We start from the raw sequence: 19353 nt of genomic DNA, 5'->3' as shown, positions 1-19353 counted from the left end.
TGGAATAGAAAAGGATGCTCTAGTTGGGATTGAGGTAACACTAGAAAGGTATGTATGGGAAGCCTGTGCAGTACCTGGTTCTAGCCAATAGAATTAGCATTTTATCTGCATAAGAACAAAACTCACCCAAAAAACTTCCCTTCTGTTAAATGAACGCAGGTTGATATAACCACTAAAATATTCTCTAGTTCAGACTTTTTCAGCTGTAGGCAGACATGCTGTCAGGGTTCCCTCCCCACTCTGAACTCTGGGATACAGATGTGGGGACCCGCATGAAAGACCCCCTAAGCTTATTTCTACCAGTTTTGGGTTAAAAACTTCCCCAAGGCACAAATTCCTTTCCTTGTCCTTGGACGGTATTGCTGCCACCACCAAGCGATTTAGACAAAGATTCAGGAAAAGGACCCTTGGAGTTTCTATTTCCCCAAAATATTCCCCCAAGCCCCTTCACCTCCTTTCCTGGGGAGGCTTGAGAATAATATACCAACCAGTTGCCTTTAATAAAAGTACAGACCAGACCCTTTATGTTTAGGACACTAAAATCAATGAGGTTCTTAAAAGAAGAACTTTATTATAAAGAAAAAAGTAAAAGAAGCATCTCTGTAAAATCAGGATGGAAAGTAATTTTACAGGGTAATAAGATTTAAAACACAGAGGATTCCCCTCTAGGCTCAACTTCAAAGTTACAAAGATAGGAATAAACCTCCCTCTTAGCATAGGGAAAATTCACACGCTAAAACAAAAGATAATCTAATGCATTTCCTTGCTATTACTTACAATTTCTGTAATTTTAGATGTATCATTTCAGTAGGAGCTGGGTTACCTGCTTGGTCTCTCTTTGTCCCGAGAGAGAACAAAAAAAAGAGCACCAAACACACACCCCCCCCACCCCCCCCCCGATTTGAAAGTATCTTCTTTCCCCATTGGTCCTTCTGGTCAGGTGCCAACTAGGTTAATTGAACTGATTAACCCCTTACAGGAAAGTGATTCTGTACCTCTGGCCAGGAGGGATTTGATGTTACTGCATACATAAAGGTTGTTACCCTTCCCTCTATATTTATGACACATGCCATCTTGGGCAACAAACCCAAGCTCCCCCTCATATTTAATGGCACACAAGACCAGAGTTTTGCAAGATTTTTAAGAAGGGGTCTTATTGAGGTCTATGTACTCTATGAACCTACAGTCTCCCTTTCAAGGCAATGCACAAGCAGCATTTGCACTCTGGACTTGGAAGACACTATCATGAAACAAACCTTCAACCCTAAACAGTCAGTGGATGAGTCTGAGTCTTCTCTGGGGGGGGATAGCTCAGTGGTTTGAGCATTGGCCTGCTAAACCCAGGGTTGTGAGTTCAATCCTTGAGGGAACCATTTAGGGATCTGGGGCAAAAATTGGGGATTGGTCCTGCTTTGAGCTGCGGGTTGGACTAGATGACCTCCTGAGGTCCCTTCCAACCCTGATATTCTATGATTCTCTTTAGGATGTTGACCTGAATCATTTCCGAATTGGAAAGATTGAGGGATTTGAAGTGCTCAAGAAAGTGAAGGTGAGACTCAGAAGGAATGGTGAGCATCAAGGTACAAGCAACTCTAGGAGCTGCAACTCTTATGTCATTTATCTGTAAGCCAACCAGTATGATGAGTCTTTCTCTGGCTGGGAACCAGCAGAGATTCTAATGAGCAATAACCTTTTAAGATGTGTGTCTGTGAAGAATGTAACTGCTCCTCTGCCAAGCAGTAGCAGATGTCAGGGCCTTGTAAATTTGCTTCCCAGAGGAGGAGAAATCAGTGACGTGGAATCTAGGTTTATTCCGAGTGTAACTCGCTTTATTTACACCTACATGCCAGTCCTGGAACAGAGGTGCAGGCAACTCCCTTCTTTCAGGAATCTCAGCTCAGCACAAACTCTGCTTCAAGATTTGAAACTGAGGCAGAGAGCAATCTCTCCTGCTACTTCTACAACTCCCTCTCCTCTCAAAGCTGCCTCAACACAGAACCTTGCACAGCCAAAACCTAACACCACTACAAGCATTCCTTCCAAGACTAAAAACTTGCTTGCACGCTATCAAACTTGGAAGACTTTAACAGTGTGACCTGGTGACATCTGCCATAACAATAACTTTTGAGGGCTTTCTCAAAATCACTGTTGTGCATTTTGAGACTATAGCATGCTCTATGATAGGCTGAAACATGAAATACGCCTTTGTTGAGAGACTAGTAAGTTGCAAGTAAGTTCTTTGGTCTTTGGACCAGCAAACTGTGATGCCGAACCCCAATTTGAAGAGTAACTAGCTCCAGCAAGTCTGCTATTAACAAAACTAGAGAAGCAAAATTCTGTAGAAAAATGTATTGACTGTATAGCTTTTCTCAGCATTGCAAGGATTCTTCCTGTGTGATGGTCCATCCTTTCAGCCAGAATGTCCTGTCCTTGCTGTGCAAGTCTGTGGCATAACAGAATCCTTTCAACAAGATAATGGGAACCAGGTTCCTCCCTGCTTCTAGAACATGACTCCCTTTGAGCTGAAGCCTGCAATCCTTGAAGTCCATGACTAAATTCCTATTGACTTCAGGGGGAGCAGAATTGGGCCTTTAGTTAATAGGCTAGCCATAGCATCAGTTCCATGTGCTCCTTCCTCACCCTATACCTGGCATGGCTGTGCTTCTCTTGTCCTTAAAGAAACTGGATTGACATTTCCTCCTCCTCATGGTAATGGGGGTGAACTATAAAATGGAGTCTGATGGTAACCCCAAAGAAGGGGTGCATATTGTCTTTTTCAGATGCATTTTTTTTTCTCGTGGGGTTTTTCTCACTTTGTTGTGGCTTTTTTTAACTTCTCCCCAATACTCAGACTCTGTGTCTGCGTCAGAATTTGGTTAAGTGCATCGAGAACCTGGAACAGTTGCAGACTCTCAGAGAACTGGATCTCTATGACAATCAGATCCGGAAGATTGAGAACTTAGAGGCCCTGACAGACCTTGAGTGAGTATCCAGTGAGGAGGGAATGACCAGGACTGGGTGGTGATGTGATAAATGAGGCTGCCAGTCTGCAGGCTTTCTATGAAGTGGTTGTCAAACAAAATATATCATTAGGCATTTTTTTAAAAAAACCAAAACCTTAATTACACAAGCTGCACTCTCTGCTTGTGGAGATTCACATGGGTGCTACATGCAGGACAACGTCTTGTGTTCATTGGGATTTAGGTCTTGCTGTAAGCTGGTTTCATTACTCTGGAGGTGATCAGGGACAGTTTTTTGTTAAAACCAAAAATTAAATGTACTGTAGATGTGTGGCTGGAGTGCTGCGTGGCAGCAGTGGACTTCTACCCCAGAGAAGAGGAGTGTAGCCTCCCATTGTTCTGTGGTGACCACTGTAACTAGAATTTGCATTATAGGAGCAGCTATTGGCCCTGAGTGAGATCAGAAGCCCATTGTGCAGAGCCCTGTATAAAGCCCTGTGAAGAGCTTCCAGTCTAACTAAGCAAGGCAGACAAGGTCGCGGAAAGAAAGTATTGCTATCCCCATTATACAGTGACTTGCTCAAGGTCACAGTGGAAGTCTATAGCAGGGAACTGAATCCCAGTCAAGTATCCTAACCACAAGCTCATCCTTCCTCCAAGCAGCTGAATTCTGTACTGTCCTCCTGGCTAGAGGACATGAGGCCTTGCAAGAGGTGATAAATTGTTGGGGATACTGAAATTCACCTTAATTTAGACTGAGTACACAAATGCCTCCACTAGTAGTGATTGTCTAGTGCTTAAGGGAGGTTTTGATCTGGTGCTTTTCAGAGGGAATTTCCATAGGGACATGCTGGGAAAAGCATGTTGTAATAGTATTTTTAAAATTGGAGGCTGAAGTGCCACTGTTGGGTTGGGTTCAGGTGGTGAAGTAAAACTAGTGCCAATTCTTTGTTTTTTTTCTTCAGACCCTGTTTTAAGCATGTATTTAATCTCCTGTATGGTAAACAAATGCTATTTCTGACTCCCTGTAGCTTAGTGTGCTAACAAAGTGCTTGAGCTCCATAGGTGATGGGAAATTTATTTTAGATCCTCCCCCGTATGCAAGTGCCCTTTCCATGGACTCCCTTTGCTTTTGCCTTGGATTGATGAGGTCTTTATTTGCTTTGCTTATGGCAGGATCCTGGATATCTCTTTTAACTTGCTGCGACACATTGAAGGACTAGACCGGCTCACCCAGCTTAAAAAACTCTTCCTGGTCAACAATAAAATCGGCAAAATTGAGAACCTGAGCAACTTACAGCAATTACAGATGTTAGAGCTGGGATCCAATCGAATCCGGGTAGGCACGACTGCAAAATGTATAGTAGAAGCAAAATTACCATCTACTCTATGTGGTGAAAGTAGATGGGGATCCAGTAATAGTTGGCTAGATACAACTGAGACAACCCAGTCGTGTTGCATAGAAATGAGTAAAGGGCAGATAGAAGGAATGCACATATTTTTGGAGAAAAAGAGAGTACCTGTAATATCTGCTAGGCAAGATCTGGAGTGGTAGGGAATGGCTTAGTCTTTTCCACATCCTCTTCCTTGCACACTCACTCATTTGTTGTTGACCAGTCCCATCTCTAGTGATGAGGTCAGAAACCAGCCTAGAAAGGGAGCAGCTGCTCCTCTCTTCTGTCTTGTTCTGCATACATCTTGGAGACTGGAAAGCTCTGTTCTAGTTGAACTATCTGAGGCAATCCAACCATGCTGCTTTCCTTTGATTGGGATTTTTTACTCTGTAATTCTTTAGCTCTTATATAGAACTGATTAGGCATAACCGAAATGGTCCATTTTATTTCTTGTGTGCTTTTGAAAATTTTACCCAGAGTTCTATTTTCAGGTGTCACTTAGGAGCCTACATTCTGTTGACTTGCTGCCTCAATGACTTTTTAACTTAGGATTTAGATGCACTGTGCACATCTGAAAATGTTACTTGCAGTGACTCACTTTGTTCCATAAAGGGACAGTGCACCCTAGGAAAAGAAGATCATGGGCATCATAAAGAGAAAAGCTGATTTCTGTCTTGAAAATACTCAGGTTCTTTTAACAATGTAATCATACTGGAATAGTGTCATGAACTTGCCAATAATTTAGGCAGTAACACTTTTGATACAAGAATCAAAACTGTCTCACAGGAATACAGCAGGAGAAGCCAGCCTCCCACCCAAGTCTTGTGTTGGTTGTGGAGAGGGACTCAGATGTCCAATATGTCTTCAGTTTCCTTTCATCTTTTTGGAGCAAGGCAGGTATAAGTGTTTTGAGTATTCAAATCTGTTAAGATTAGATATGTTTTTTCACTTCTGGTTTATGCTGCTTCATGCAGGTGTTTCTAACCTATAGTAAGAATTAGTTATTTTACTTCACTTATAGCCTGAAATGCATGTACATCTCCTATCCTACGACTGGCTTTTCCTTTCTATCATTTGTCTTTACCCATGTGGTTCTCCTGACTTTAGGGACATGGTCAACTTCAAGAAGATGAATGAATGGTTTCAGATACTACATACCTCTGCCAATTGTGTGTTCTCTTGCTGTTGCTGGGTGTGAGATCCACACAAACAAGGGACCATGGGAAATACTGAAGCTGACTGCACATAAAGTGCTGTCAAATGCTCAAGATAAAAAATGTGAAATAGACAGAAATACTTCCCTAATCTCTTTCAGTATAGAAATCTTATGGAATGCTTGTAACAATAGTAGGTAGAAAAATGTCAGTCTGAAAGATGATTTCTAAGTTGACAGTATTCCTTTAACCCAGCTTCTTTGGTAAACCAGCTGTTTTGCTGAAGGAGATAATAAGAAAAGAAGGAAAGCATCTGAGGTGGGGAGAGAGTTCTTGGTTTTCTTTTTTTCATAACCACCTGGGAGCATGTTTCTCTTCATGGAACCAGGGTGCAATTCCTTCCCCTCTCCTGTGGTCAGCCTTTTTCTTAGGCTGAAGGGGAGGAGCGCTTTGCTTGCATTATAGTCAATAGATTTGCCTTCACAGCTAAAAGAGAGACTCCAGTCCATTTCTCCCCAACAGAGGGAAATATTACTTGTGAAATGAAACGGCTGTGGGGAATAACACTGCAGTTTTGGGGCTGCAGCCAGTTAAATGATTGGGAATCTTGGACTTTGCACAAACAGGGCAATGGGATCTCCATAGGTGGCCTGGAGAGGCAGGCAGGAATCCAGCAAACTGAATTCAGTGGACTAGCTTCTATCCCACATCTATGGGTATGTGAGGCAATTTGAGAGAGACAGAAGATCCAGGTAGAGAAAGACAGAAGATCCAGTTATGTTCTTATACTGTATTACTGCAGATAGGGTCTAGCCAGACAATCTCTTCCAACAACTTAAAAATAAATAAGTACAAATTTTGGTGAATTGACCTTCATGGTAAAGGACTGAAAGGTATGTGGAGATAGGTTACATAATCTGATGTAACCTCTAAAGCTTATTTTAATGGGGGGAAAAAATTAGAAACATGGTACCTGTGTTTGTAGACTGATTGTATTCTGACTTCTCAAAGTGCCCCCATCCTAAGTGGCTGAATGCTGCAGCGCAATGATGAGAGGAGTCAACTTCCAGGCAGACAACAAGGAAATAGCTCCTGTCCCTGTTGGGTTTGTGGGCAATAAAAACCTTTGATTGCTGTAGCTCTCTTCTGCACTGTAACTTGTGGACAAATTCCTGGAGATAAATCTGTAGGATGAAGACCTAAAAAATAACTTTTGAAATTTCAGTCTTTAACAAGGTCATATCAATATTTTGATGCTTGGAACTTTTCCGGCTTGCTGGCGGTGCATTAGAATGAATGGCCAGAGCACTGGAATTTGTAGCAAAGGGTCAGTTGCCTTGCAAAATTCTCTCACTTGATGTCAAGTAATTCTTCTTTGTGATGGATAGGTAAAGTGCTGCTAATTATCTGATTGGTGGTGTCATGGTAAGCGTGGGCAACTAAATTTATTTTGTGCCTGCTCTGGTATATTTTTATGCTGATTTTTTTTTGCAAGGCTGGACTAAGCCAATTATCAAACAGATGTTTAACTGATGACCTACCTCTTATGTCTCCCATCTGCACTTGTTCGATAATATTCTCACTAAAATAAGCATCTCGTTGACTCTCATTGCTTTAAGGAGATATTCCCCCCCTTCTCCCCCACCTGTTTTCTTCTTCTTACATATCCCCAGAGCGCTAAGCATTTTCTGCCCAATTACTACAGCAGGAGTTGCCAGTGAGGGGCAGAGGTGGTATCAGCTGCAGGTTTCTCCAACTGCTGAGCTGAACTCGGGGAACAGACTGCTCAGGGACCTGGCAGAACACAATCCTTGGCAGGGACACAGGCTATGAAGTGTGATAGAGTCCCATGTGAGCTGTTACCAGCATGTATTTATTTGTTGATGACTACATGGCAAACATAGAAAAGCCTTTTCAGTTATGACACTCTCGTTGTTTGAATATTTTTCTGACCTGGCAATCTAAGCTACTTTAGAGTCAATTATAAGTTGTTGTATATGGTTTGTCTGATCAATGTCATATGCCTTTAAGGCTCCAGAAGAAGGAAAAGAAAATTTCTTCAATTATTTATGTGCTGAAGTTCCCCCCCCCCTTTTTTTTTTTTTTTAAAGCCTGCCTGTGTTTCCTTTTCTTTATAGGAGTCTCTGGGATCCCCCCATTTCACACTTTCCTGCCCTCTGATACTTTCTCTGATGAGGAGGGCTGGATGCATCTCTTTTTAGAAACAAAGAATACAGTTCTTTTGATCATCCAGAGGGAAACCACCTCATTCCCCCCCCCTCCCCCCTTCAGTACTTAAACTAGAATGGCACATGTTGTACTAATAGTAATATTTGGCATATATGTAGCATTTTCATCTTCAAAGCACTGTCTCATTATGAACTAAACAGCCCTATGAAACCAAAAAAGCATTATTATCTTTATTTTATTATAGGGAAACTGAGACACAGAAGCTGAATGACTTGCCTCAGGCTACACATCCCAACAATGGCAGAGTCAGGATTAAGACTCAGGAGTTCCTAGCTCCCACTCCTGGATTCATTCCATGAAAGCATGCTGGCATTTGTGCTGCTCCTGTGCCCCCAGGGCAGGCCCCAGCTCGTGTGAACTAGGTGTTGCAGAATCATTGGGGTCGTGATTCTCAACTGCATAGCTGTGGATGAATGCAATAGTTAATCTCAATGGAACGTGGTGTTTGTAATATTGAAAATGCTGCCATCCTCAGAAACCTTTTTAAAAACAAGTCCAACGTATCTGCCAAGGACAATAACTTCCATTCTCATTCAGTTGGGTTGGCTGTAATGTTTGTCTTCTGAAGTTATTTATTATGTTAAGAGTGAATTTTCTGAATGGATTCAGCTCACTATTTGTTCTGGGTGAGGTGGGATAATGGCTTCTGCCTTCTAAGGACTTGCTCATCAGACTATTACATTTCTTTGGGGATTATAAAGAGTAATGTGAACTCTACCAGAAGAATTGGATCTTTCCATAGACTGTCTTCCTTTTCCTTTCCGCCTAGTTAGGGATGCCAGCTTCATTAACACAACGGTTCTCAAATTGTGGGTCAGGGCCCCAGAGTGGGTTGTGAAGCCCAAGCTCCACCCCCACCAGGCGCAGCAGGGCTCGGGCTCTTGCTGCCGCCTCTTCCCCCCCCCCCCCCCCGGCAGCTGGGTTCTCTTCTCCCCCCAGCCCCTGGGGTCATGTAATTTTGTTATGAAAAGGGGGGTCGTGGTGCAATGAAGTTTGAGAATTGCTGTGGGAACATTTATAACATTGCTTGTTTCTAACATTGATTGCTTTCTTTCAAAACTCGAGCTGGAAAATCATCTGGATGGTATGTCATAAGGGTTCTAATCTGAATAGTCATTTTAGGACTCCATAGATCCAGAAGGACAGAATGCTTGAATTGATCAGGAGATCTAGGTTTGCTTGCTGTGTTCCCACCATCTGAACTCTCTCTCTAAATGAGTCTGGAGATGGCATTTAAGGCTGGGAGTAGTGCCCAGAGCAGTAACACTGCCTCCTTTGGTCATTTTACAGGCAATTGAGAATACTGACACACTGACTAACCTGGACAGCCTATTCCTGGGAAAGAACAAAATCACCAAGCTCCAGAATTTGGATGCACTGACAAACTTGACAGTGCTCAGTATACAGGTATTGATCCTCCTTGGGCTCCTCATTCCACCTTGACAAGGGAACATGTAAATCACGACTCAGCCTGAATCAGCAGATCTGCAATCTTTCTTCAGCTAATTTTTTTTTAAGACTGTGACATTCTATCTGCTCGGTATTTTGTTTCATGCCTTTTGAAAATGGAAATGCAAGCACTTTATAAGTGCATCAGATGGGTGTCTAGATCTACTTTGGTTGAGGGAAAGAAGAAAGAAATACTTCTGCATCCTTGGCTTAAATACAGTTTACTAACTACTTCTAAAAAGAAAAGGAGTACTTGTGGCACCTTAGAGACTAACCAATTTATTTGAGCATAAGCTTTCGTGAGCTACAGCTCACTTCATCGGATGCATAAAGCGACTGAAAAAGTTCTTATATCAGGTTTGAAGCAGCAAAAGAATAAAACTGCTAGTTTGCAAGTGTCTCTCTGGAAATTACCGCAATAGCTTGGGGGTCATCAGTCCTTATTTAGTGCTTCCTGGTTAGAAATCCAGCTAGGAAGCACTAAATAAGGACTGATGACCCCCAAGCTATTGCGGTAATTTCCAGAGAGACACTTGCAAACTAGCAGTTTTATTCTTTTGCTGCTTCAAACCTGATATAAGAACTTTTTCAGTCGCTTTATGCATCCGATGAAGTGAGCTGTAGCTCACGAAAGCTTATGCTCAAATAAATTGGTTAGTCTCTAAGGTGCCACAAGTACTCCTTTTCTTTTTGCAAATACAGACTAATACGGCTGTTACTCTGTAACTTCTTCTAGTAAGTGTAATGAAAGAGGTGCCAGGGCTCAAGCCTGCCTTTTTTTTTTTTTTTTTTTTAAACTTTCATAACTGACATGGGAAGCCCAGAGGTGCCAGAGTTATGAACTGCCAAACCTATAGGCTCAGCCCTGGCAAGCCCTAGCACAAATTAAGCACTGGGGTTGACCCTACAGCAGCAGTTCCTGGAGGATGCTTTCCTCTTGCTGCAGCAGTGGAAGACATCTCCCCAAGGAGATCAAGCGGAGTGCCCCAAGGGTCGGTCCTGGGGCAAGTTTTGTTCAATATCTTCATTAACGATTGGGAGGATGGCGTGGATTGCACCCTCAGCAAGTTTGCAGAGGACACTAAACTAGGAGGAGTGATAAATACACGCTGGAAGGTAGGGATAGGATACAGAGGGACCTAAACAAGTTAAAGGATTGGGCCAACAGAAATCTGATGAGGTTCAACAAGGACAAGTGCAGAGTCCTGCACTTAGGACAGAAGAATCCCATGCACCGCTACAGACTAGGGATCGAATGGCTAGGCAGCAGTTCTGTAGAAAAGGACCAAGGGGTTACGGTGACGAGAAGCTGGATATGAGTCAACAGTGTGCCCTTGTTGCCAAGAAGGCTAACGGCATTTTGGGCTGTATCAGTAGGGGCATTGCCAGCAGATCAAGGGACATGATCGTTCCTCTCTGTTCGAAATTGGTGAGGCCTCATCTGGAGTACTGTGTCCAGTTTTGGGCCCCACACTACAAGGATGTGGAGAAATTGGAAAGAGTCCAGCTAAGGGCAACAAAAATGATTAGGGGGCTGGAGCACATGACTTATGAGGGGAGACTGAGGGAACTGGGCTTATTTAGTCTGCGGAACAGAAGAATGAGGGAGGATTTGATAGCTGCTTTCAACTACCTGAAAGGGGGTTCCAAAGAGGGTGGATCTAGGCTGTTCTCAGTGGTAGCAGATGACAGAATAAGGAGTAATGGTCTCAAATTGCAGTGGGGGAGGTTTAGGTTGGATGTTAGGAAAAAAATTTTCACTAGGAGGGTGGTGAAGCGCTGGAATTTGTTACCTTGGGAGGTGGTGGAATCTCTCCTTCCTTAAAAGTTTTTAAGGTAAGGCTTGACAAAGCCCTGGCTGGGATGATTTAATTGGGGATTGGCCCTGCTTTGAGCAGGGGGTTGGACTAGATGACCTCCTGAGGTTCCTTCCAACCCTGAGATTCTATGATTCTAAGGCTTTGCTAAATGAGGGGGTTTATCCTTTTTGCCCTGATACCAAGTGACTCACTTTTTTAACATGCAGAGCTAATAAAAGTAGTAAAAAGCATTTAATAGAATATCAGGGTTGGAAGGGACCTCAGGAGGTCATCTAGTCCAACCCCCTGCTCAAAGCAGGACCAATCCCCAATTTTTGCCCCAGATCCCAAAATGGCCTCCTCAAGGATTGAACTCACAACCCTGGGTTTAGCAGGCCAATGCTCAAACCATTGAGCTATCCTTCCCCGCCAATATATAAGACCCATACTGGGTCAGGCCAATGGTCCATCTAGCCCAGTATCCTGTCTTCTGATAGTGGCCACTGCCCACGTACCCCAGAGGGAATGAACAGAACAGGTAATCATCGAGTGATTCATCCCCTGTTGCCCATTCCCAGCTTCTGGCAAACAGAGGTTAGGGACACCATCGCTGTCCATCCTGGCTCATAGCCATTGATGGACCTATCCTCCATGAACTTACCTAATTCTTTTTTGAACCCTGTTAACGTCTTGGTCTTCACAATATTCTCTGGCAAAGAGTTTGACTGTGCACTGTGTGAAGAATTATTTCCTTTAGTTTGTTTTAAACCTGCTGCATATTAATTTCATTTGGTGACCCCTAGTTCTTGTGTTATGAGAAGGAGTAAACAACACTTCCTTAATTACTTTCTCCATGCTAGTCATGATTTTATAGACCTCATTCATATCCCCCCTTAGCCGTCTCTTTTCCAAGATGAAAAGTCCCAGTCTTATTAATCTCTCCTCCTACAGCAGCCATTCCATATCTCTAATCATTTTTGTTGCCCTTTTCTGTACCTTTTCCAAGTCCAATATATCTCTTTGGAGATGGGGCAACCGCATTTGTGCGCAGTATTCAAGATGTGGGTGTACCTTGGATTTATATAGAGGCAATATGATATTTTCTGTTGTATTATCTATCCCTTTCCTAATGATTCCCCACATTCTGTTTCTTTTTTGACTGCCGCTGCACATTGAGTGGATGTTTTCAGAGAACTATCCACAATGACTCCAAGATCTCTTTCTTGAGTGGTAACAGCTAATTTAGACCCATCATTTTATGTGTATAGTTGGGATTGTTTTCAGTGTACATTACTTTGCATTTATCAACATTAAATTTCATCTGCCATTTCGTTGCTCAGTCACCCATCCCTTTGTAACTCTTGCTTAGGACTTAACTATCTTCTTTAGTATTCTATCATCTGCAAATTTTGCCATCTCACTGTTTAGCCCTTTTTCCAGATCATTTATGAATAAGGCTATGATTTTGTCTCCATTGACCTCCATGACATTTTCAGCCTGGGGGCTGGACTATTTTCTGCTCTCCATTCCGAAAACTGACCATTTATTCCTACCCTTTGTTTCCTATCTTTTAACCAGTTATCCATGAGAGGACCGTCCCTCTTATCCCATGACAGCTTACTTTGTTTAAGAGCCTTCGGTGAGGGACCTTGTCAAAGGCTTTCTGAAAATCTAAGTACACTATATCTACTGGATTCCCCCTTGTCCACATGCTTGTTGACTCCCCCAAAGAATTCTAGTAGATTGGTGAGGCAGGATTTCCCTTTACAAAAACCATGCTGACTCTTCCCTAACAAATCATGTTCATCTGTGTGTCTGATAATTCTGTTTACTTTAGTTTCAACCAGTTTGCCCGACACTGAAGTTAGGCTTAGTGGTCTGTAATTGCTGGGATTGTGTCTGGAACCTTTTTAAAAAATTGGCGTCACATTAGCTATCCTCCAATCATCTGGTACAAAAGCTGATTGAAATGATAAATTACATACCACAGTTAGTAGTTCTGCAATTTAATATTTGAGTTCCTTCAGAACTGTTGGGTAAATACCATCTGGTCCTGGTGACTTATTACTGTTTAATTTATCAATTTGTTTCAAAACCACCTCTAATGACACCTCAGTCTGGGTCAGAGAAACAATCTCTTTTCCTCTGCACACCAGTATAGCAGCCTGGCAAGTTCCAGCAGGGGGTATAGCAATCAGATGTTCATACGCACACACAGTTTCACTGCCAATAAAAACTTAGCATGTATGACAGACACAGTAAGCGTATCACAGATGTATTTGGGGGTCTGTTTATAATTGCTACATCATCCTCTTCCCCAGCTCATAAAAGAGCAATATAAAATGAGTGCTGTTGAAGTCCTTGCCTTGTCTTCTAAAGAAATTAAAACAGAAAAGGCCTTCAGGGTTGCAGCTGTCATAAGTAGGGGGAGAATCGGAGATCCTGCCAGGTTTGAAGGGACTCTGGCTCACCTGGAACTTGCTTGTGAGTTGGTTACAAAAGTTTCAAAGTAATTGAATGTCCCACATCCATCAAGTACAGTGTTGTCCTTCCTCTGTAACAGGCAAAGTCCTTCCTTCCCATGCACTTTATTTCTATCTAAATGATCTGTGCTATGTAGAAATGTTCTTGAAATTCTTTCTTGTGTAAGAGTTCACTCTGGGTTCATTCCTTTGGGCTGGACTTTCACTCCCTCCTGTACAATTTCAGAGCAACCGGCTGACCAAGATCGAGGGTCTGCAGAACCTGGTGAATCTGCGTGAGCTGTACCTTAGCCACAATGGCATAGAAGTCATCGAGGGACTGGAGAACAATGTGAGCGTCTCATTGGCTTTCTTTAAGAAGGGCTGGCCTCACAATACTTCGCAGAATGGCTGGGTTCATCTTACATTGGTGTTGCTGGGAAGTTCCTGTTGTCCTTAAGTTACCCAAAGAAAGTTGAGCTTCTTGGAAAACCGTATAAATTCTTTATCTATTATACCTAAAAGAACAAAACATGAGCCGCCGCCTCTTCTGCTGGGAACAGGCACGTTTTCTAGTCAGTCTGGAGTGGACTGTAAAACTGTACCAGCTAGATGGAGTCTTGAAGCAGTTAATGTAACAATTTGGCTGATAACTAGCACAGGGAGGCCTAACAGCACTTCTGCTGATTATCTCTGCTGCTAAACTCCTGAGTTGAAAGATGAATTGGATCTGCAATAGGTAGCCGTGAGTTTCTCTTACACAGGCACCAGAAATGACTAAGTGAGTTGTCATGGGTCAGAAGAGGCAAACCATGCCATCTTGCTCTTTTAAATCAGTCCAACTTTCTGTATTTCTGCCTTGGATTGTCCTTATGGAGAAGCCTGTGATGTGTTCATGCCCTTTTACCAATAGGTGGCATTGTGAGGCACCCCTGGAGATCAGAGGAATCTGAGTAATTTAGCTGATCTCCTGCATACACACGTTAAGGGTTACATTTTCTAAAACTCTTGGGCTTCCTAATGCATAGAATTCCTGTCTTTAAACGTGCCACCTGGGAGAGTTCTTTGGTTAGCACTGACCCCCCACTTGGTAAGGCAACTCCCATCTTTTCATATGCTGTGTATGTATACCACCCTACTGTATGTTCCACTCCATGCATCTGATGAAGTGGGTTTTAGCCCATAAAAGCTTATGCCCAAATAAATGTTAGTCTCTAAAGTGCCACAAGGACTCCTCGTTGTTTTTGCTGATACAGACTAACACAGCTACCACTCTGAAACCTTCTTTTAATCAGATTTTTTGTAGATGCCAAAACGTCGTCTTGGAATGTCTGATTACTAATCTTAAAATATTACAAGGAAAGCTCACTGCTCGGGAGTAATTAGTTTGTCAGCAACTACTGGCCAGCTAGTAATTGTTTTCAGTTGCTTCTGAGAAGTTGGCAAGCTGTCTTGATTTAAAAACTATCTTGTCTGCTATAGTTAAACGGTGAGAGTTCTCCTTGCACTGAATGTATTTTCTCTCATATTCAGAAGTTTTATAATCCTGGGGAGGAGTATAGGACAATACTAATTAGAGCCTAATTAACCAATTGTACTTTTGCTAGCTAACCATAATAGCCAGCTGGCAGTGGTTTACTAGTGCTCCTCAGAATTTTCAGCCCTCGGACTCAGAGTGGGGTAGAGGAGGAGATGAGGAAATCCAAGCTAAAGTTTTCATTTGCTTATTTCAGAACAAACTTACAATGCTGGACATTGCATCCAATAGGATCAAAAAGATTGAAAATGTCAGCCATCTAACAGAGCTGCAGGAATTCTGGGTAAGTGCAGGCCTTTCTGAAATAGATACATACTAAAAGAAATCCTTCTTGATTGGGTGTGGTGAAGGGGGTTTAAAATGGTGAGTTGTACATCTCTTAGATTCCAGCTCCAGTGCTCATTAGATGTGGACTGAGTTTTATTTCAAGTGTCCCCTTTGTTCTGGTGACAAGGTTGTAAGCCCCTCTTCTCCTTACCTGTCTGCATGGGGGGAGGGTCATCACAGTTAATTCATTTTACAGGTTTTTAATGGTAGCAGGCCCTTAATTATGTCAGGTGCCTATCTCCTTAGAATACTGATCTTGCCACTGTGCTCAGGCTATGGCTTTGAAGTATAGAGCTCTGCCTTCCCCCATTTTTGCACGGCTAGCTTTTCTGTAAGGTACAGTATGGCTGTGTAATAGAAGTAGATATAATGCATTTTGGTGCAGAGGTGAGCCAAAGTGTTTAAAAGCAGTTTTAGAGCAGTCAGTTTGGTCAGTTTCTTGTAACCACTCAGGAAAAATTCAGCTGTCCTCTGGGTGTTTCCGCTCCTGCTAGCCAGATCAAAATACTGAGCTGGCTCTGGTTGGTGGCATCCTGGATGGCTAAGCCCTGCATTTTGTTTCTGTAGTTTCTGTCAGGAAGGGAACAACGTTTGAACAGAGGAGTAGATATCCACCTGGAATCTCAGTGCTCCAGCCCCCATAGTGTACAATGTTTCTTGCTATGTTCAGTTAGGGTATGTCTGGACTTGCTCCGCTAGTGCTTAATAAATAGAAGCCCTAGAAGCCACATTTTTCTGTTTCACATTGTCATCATTTGGAACTTTTCACTATCTGAGCCCTTGAATGAAGGCTTTGGCTGCAGGACTGAGAAGTAGCTGGACACGAAATCAAGCTAGAATCCAATATAGAGGCTTCTTGGACGGTGCTTTTCCAACCCTTGAATATAACCTTTCAGAGGCTGTATTAGTCAGGTTTGTGGTTCCTATCTGTGCCTACTCATGCCAGAATGAACTGCCTTTATACGCCAAGGAGCTCAGGCATCCTATGAAGTGTGGCCTACTACCGTCTTCAAAGTGAGACAGTACAGACTAGCTTGCGTGTGCAGAATGTGGTGCGATTCTTTTCAAGTTATTAGACTCTCCCCTTTGAACCAGTGGAGAAATTTACAAAGCATTTTGCTCCCAGAAGAAAAAGTTGCTCCAGCTGCTGGTGTTTCTTCCTCAGGAAGGAAAGGGAGCAACCTAATTCTGTAGGACTTTGCCTTTGTCAAGAGCCCACTACTGAACTGGACAGCAGTGCATTGGTAAAGGTCTGCTCATGATCTCTAACTCCCTTCCTCTTCTGAGACTCCAGTTTTCCCATTTAATACTCTTTTTAATTTGGCCCTACATCCCTCCTGATGGAGAGAACTGGGCAAAATTATCTTCAAAATTACAGTTTAATTGAGTGAGGTATGAAGCCCACCTTAAAGAATTATTTTTTTTATTAATTGCAGGGTTCCAGTTCCTAAATGCTGTATGCATCTTTCTGACCCTATTTAGTGCCCTAAATAAGGGTATTAAAGTTAGCACAGATGTAGTATCACTTGTTAAGTCCAGGAATGTTGCAGATAGTTTGTCCTACTCTAACTAGGTATTTATATGGCTTCTGGCACAATAGTATATGAATGCCTCTCTATCACCCTTCTGAGGTAGGGGAAAAATTACTCCCATGTTATGGATGGGGGCAGGGGCGATTGAGGCACTAACAGATAGACTTATCTGAGGTCACACAGAGACTCTGTGGCAGAGCTGAAAAGTGATTTCCAGAGGCCCAGTCCAGTGTCTTAACCCCGTGACCATCCTTTGGTGACACATGGCCCCTGTTAGAGCAGCTGTCTTTCCCTGGGGTGGTGGGAAGTAGGCACTTCAATGAAAAACACTGCTTTTCCACTTCACAATTGCAATTTTGGGGAAGTTGGGAGTCCTCAGTGCTGCTTGCCTTGGTTGCATGATGTGAGTTGGGAGCAGTGCGCTGAAAAAGGTCTGATCCCTTATTTTGAGAGTAAAGATACTGCTGCTGCAGTAACTTCCTCTGAACCTCCAGGCTCTGCTTGCAGGAGCAAAGGAGAGCTGAAGCTTTCACATCTGGGATAGGGGAATTGTGGCTGCATGGTATGCTTCTCCCTTCCTCTGACACCCCCACTGGAATTCGGCCAGGATCCAAATGTGGGATGGAATGATAATAACACTGAATGGCATGTTTGTATCCCTCCCCCTTGCCAACTGTGGTTCAAAGCACTGCTGCATACTGTCTACAGTGACATGCATGAAGTCTCTGTGCTATGAAAGCCATCCTGCTTTCCAGTGGGTGTATTTTGGGCAGCAGTGTTCGAAGGAGCCCAGCTGTCAAGAGACCACAGTTAACCCTGCGGGGGTTTGGCTGCAGTGGGGGGCATGAAGCCTCTGTGGTAGATGACACTGAGATCTGAGGAGGTCTTATGTTTATAGCTTGAACCATGCAGCCTCTTCTGTGGGAGTCAGACTGCCTCCCAGTGGAGACACAAGAGGAAACCTGCTGAAGCGAGGCTTACAGCATTTCCACCCCTACATGAGAATGTCCTGCCTAGGAAAGGTTGGTGCCCTTAGACTGGAGAACTCAAGCTTTGCCTTGTCAGGCAGGAGCTGGCTTTAAGGGAACAATATTAAAGCAACAATATTAAAGGGGAACCCATGAAGCTATCCTTGAGGCCAAAACTGCAGCAATGTGCTGAAGGGACAAGTCACGAGGGAGTGGGGTTTGCAGTGAGTAAGGCATTCCTGTGATGCTCTGTAGACAAGAGAGAGTCAATAGGTGGCATTTCCATGGATCCTCTAAACGGGCAAGGTATGTTAAAGCCTATCAAGTTGAATTCTGGTTACACATTACCAGGGGGCAAGGTCTTGTGGTGGATATTGCTGAAGAATAACTGTGCTTGGAGTAGGGAACAGAGAAGGCTCAGCAAGGCTTCACATTGAAGAAGCTCAAACGGTGTCATTCTTTCTAGCTAGATTCTATCAGGCTGGTAACCGCACAGCCTAACTGCCCCCTGGTTCTTGGTAATCGGTGACTCCTCATGAGCGGTGTCTGTCTGGGTTATGTTCTCACTAATGAAGCTTTGCTGGGAGTGTTCGTGTGTGTGCTTCACAGATGAATGATAATCTCATTGAGAGTTGGAGCGACCTGGATGAGCTGAAGGGAGCCAAGAATTTGGAAACTGTATATCTGGAGAGAAACCCCCTGCAGAAGGATCCTCAGTACCGGCGCAAAATCATGCTGGCTCTTCCTTCTGTCCGGCAGATTGATGCCACGTTTGTCCGATTCTGAGCCTCCTGCCTACCCTCTCTCCTTCCTTCCTTGGAGAAATGTCCCAGTTGGGTTTTTTATCCACTTACCACTACCCAAGTCTTCAGTACACTGGCACAAAGAAAACAGCCAATAAAAAGCACTGAGTACCAGTTCTTGTGTATAATGCACTCTCTCTTGTTGTTTTTGAAAAATTATGATGATGATGATTATGATGATGATTATTATTATTATTATTTTATTATTAATAATAATAAATCTTAACACATGATATTTCCTGGTTGTACCAGTGTTTATTTGTATTGGGCATTTCGTCAGCAAGCTTCTGTGTTCAGTCTAAGCCAGCAGCTGTCTCTCGTGTGTCAGAATTAAGTAACCATGTTGGTAAACAGGAGTGAAAAGTCTTCAAGTCAGTAACACCCGCGTGAATAGAGCTTCAGTTTTTGTAGTGGGGCAGATGGGGGTGATAACCCTTTAAAGGCATTGAACTGTGTTAACACTCCTACCCTTGTCCAGAGTTTCTGTCTTTTCTGATCCTTCTTGAGATAAGCACTCATCGATTTAGAATATTGCTTAAAAACCTGCATTTAAAAAATTCTCAATATAAAACAAAAGACTGAGCTAAGAAGGATATGTGTGCGCGAGCAGATGGATGAACTGCCAGTCCACACACTGCTATGGTGATGGGAAGTGATAACTGTTACATGCTGCCACTGTGAGTAGTTGGTTGGGGAAGGAGCTAGAGGCTAGTGTCTG

The 19353-nt window shown here is 43.1% G+C and overlaps 1 protein-coding gene across 3 annotated transcripts in view; it reads left to right on the top strand.

Annotated features, from left to right (window-relative positions):
* Positions 1-18812, top strand: part of PPP1R7 (protein phosphatase 1 regulatory subunit 7) — a 29435-nt gene extending 10623 nt beyond the window's left edge. For 2 of the 3 annotated variants that reach the window (XM_074964225.1, XM_074964227.1), the window contains 8 exons: positions 1484-1549; positions 2852-2982; positions 4137-4299; positions 5141-5251; positions 9049-9165; positions 13716-13820; positions 15202-15288; positions 18442-18812. In XM_074964225.1, the coding sequence (XP_074820326.1) occupies positions 1484-1549; positions 2852-2982; positions 4137-4299; positions 5141-5251; positions 9049-9165; positions 13716-13820; positions 15202-15288; positions 18442-18618 (957 nt within the window). In that variant the 3' untranslated portion in view covers positions 18619-18812. The remainder of the gene's footprint in view (positions 1-1483; positions 1550-2851; positions 2983-4136; positions 4300-5140; positions 5252-9048; positions 9166-13715; positions 13821-15201; positions 15289-18441) is intronic. The other variant, XM_074964226.1, reaches the window with a different exon arrangement.
* The last annotated feature ends 541 nt before the right edge of the window (positions 18813-19353 follow it).

The sequence above is a fragment of the Natator depressus genome, chromosome 9 (genome assembly GCF_965152275.1).
Source record: "Natator depressus isolate rNatDep1 chromosome 9, rNatDep2.hap1, whole genome shotgun sequence".
NCBI classification, from domain to species: Eukaryota; Metazoa; Chordata; order Testudines; family Cheloniidae; genus Natator; species Natator depressus.
This window is presented reverse-complemented; position numbering and strand designations above follow the sequence as displayed.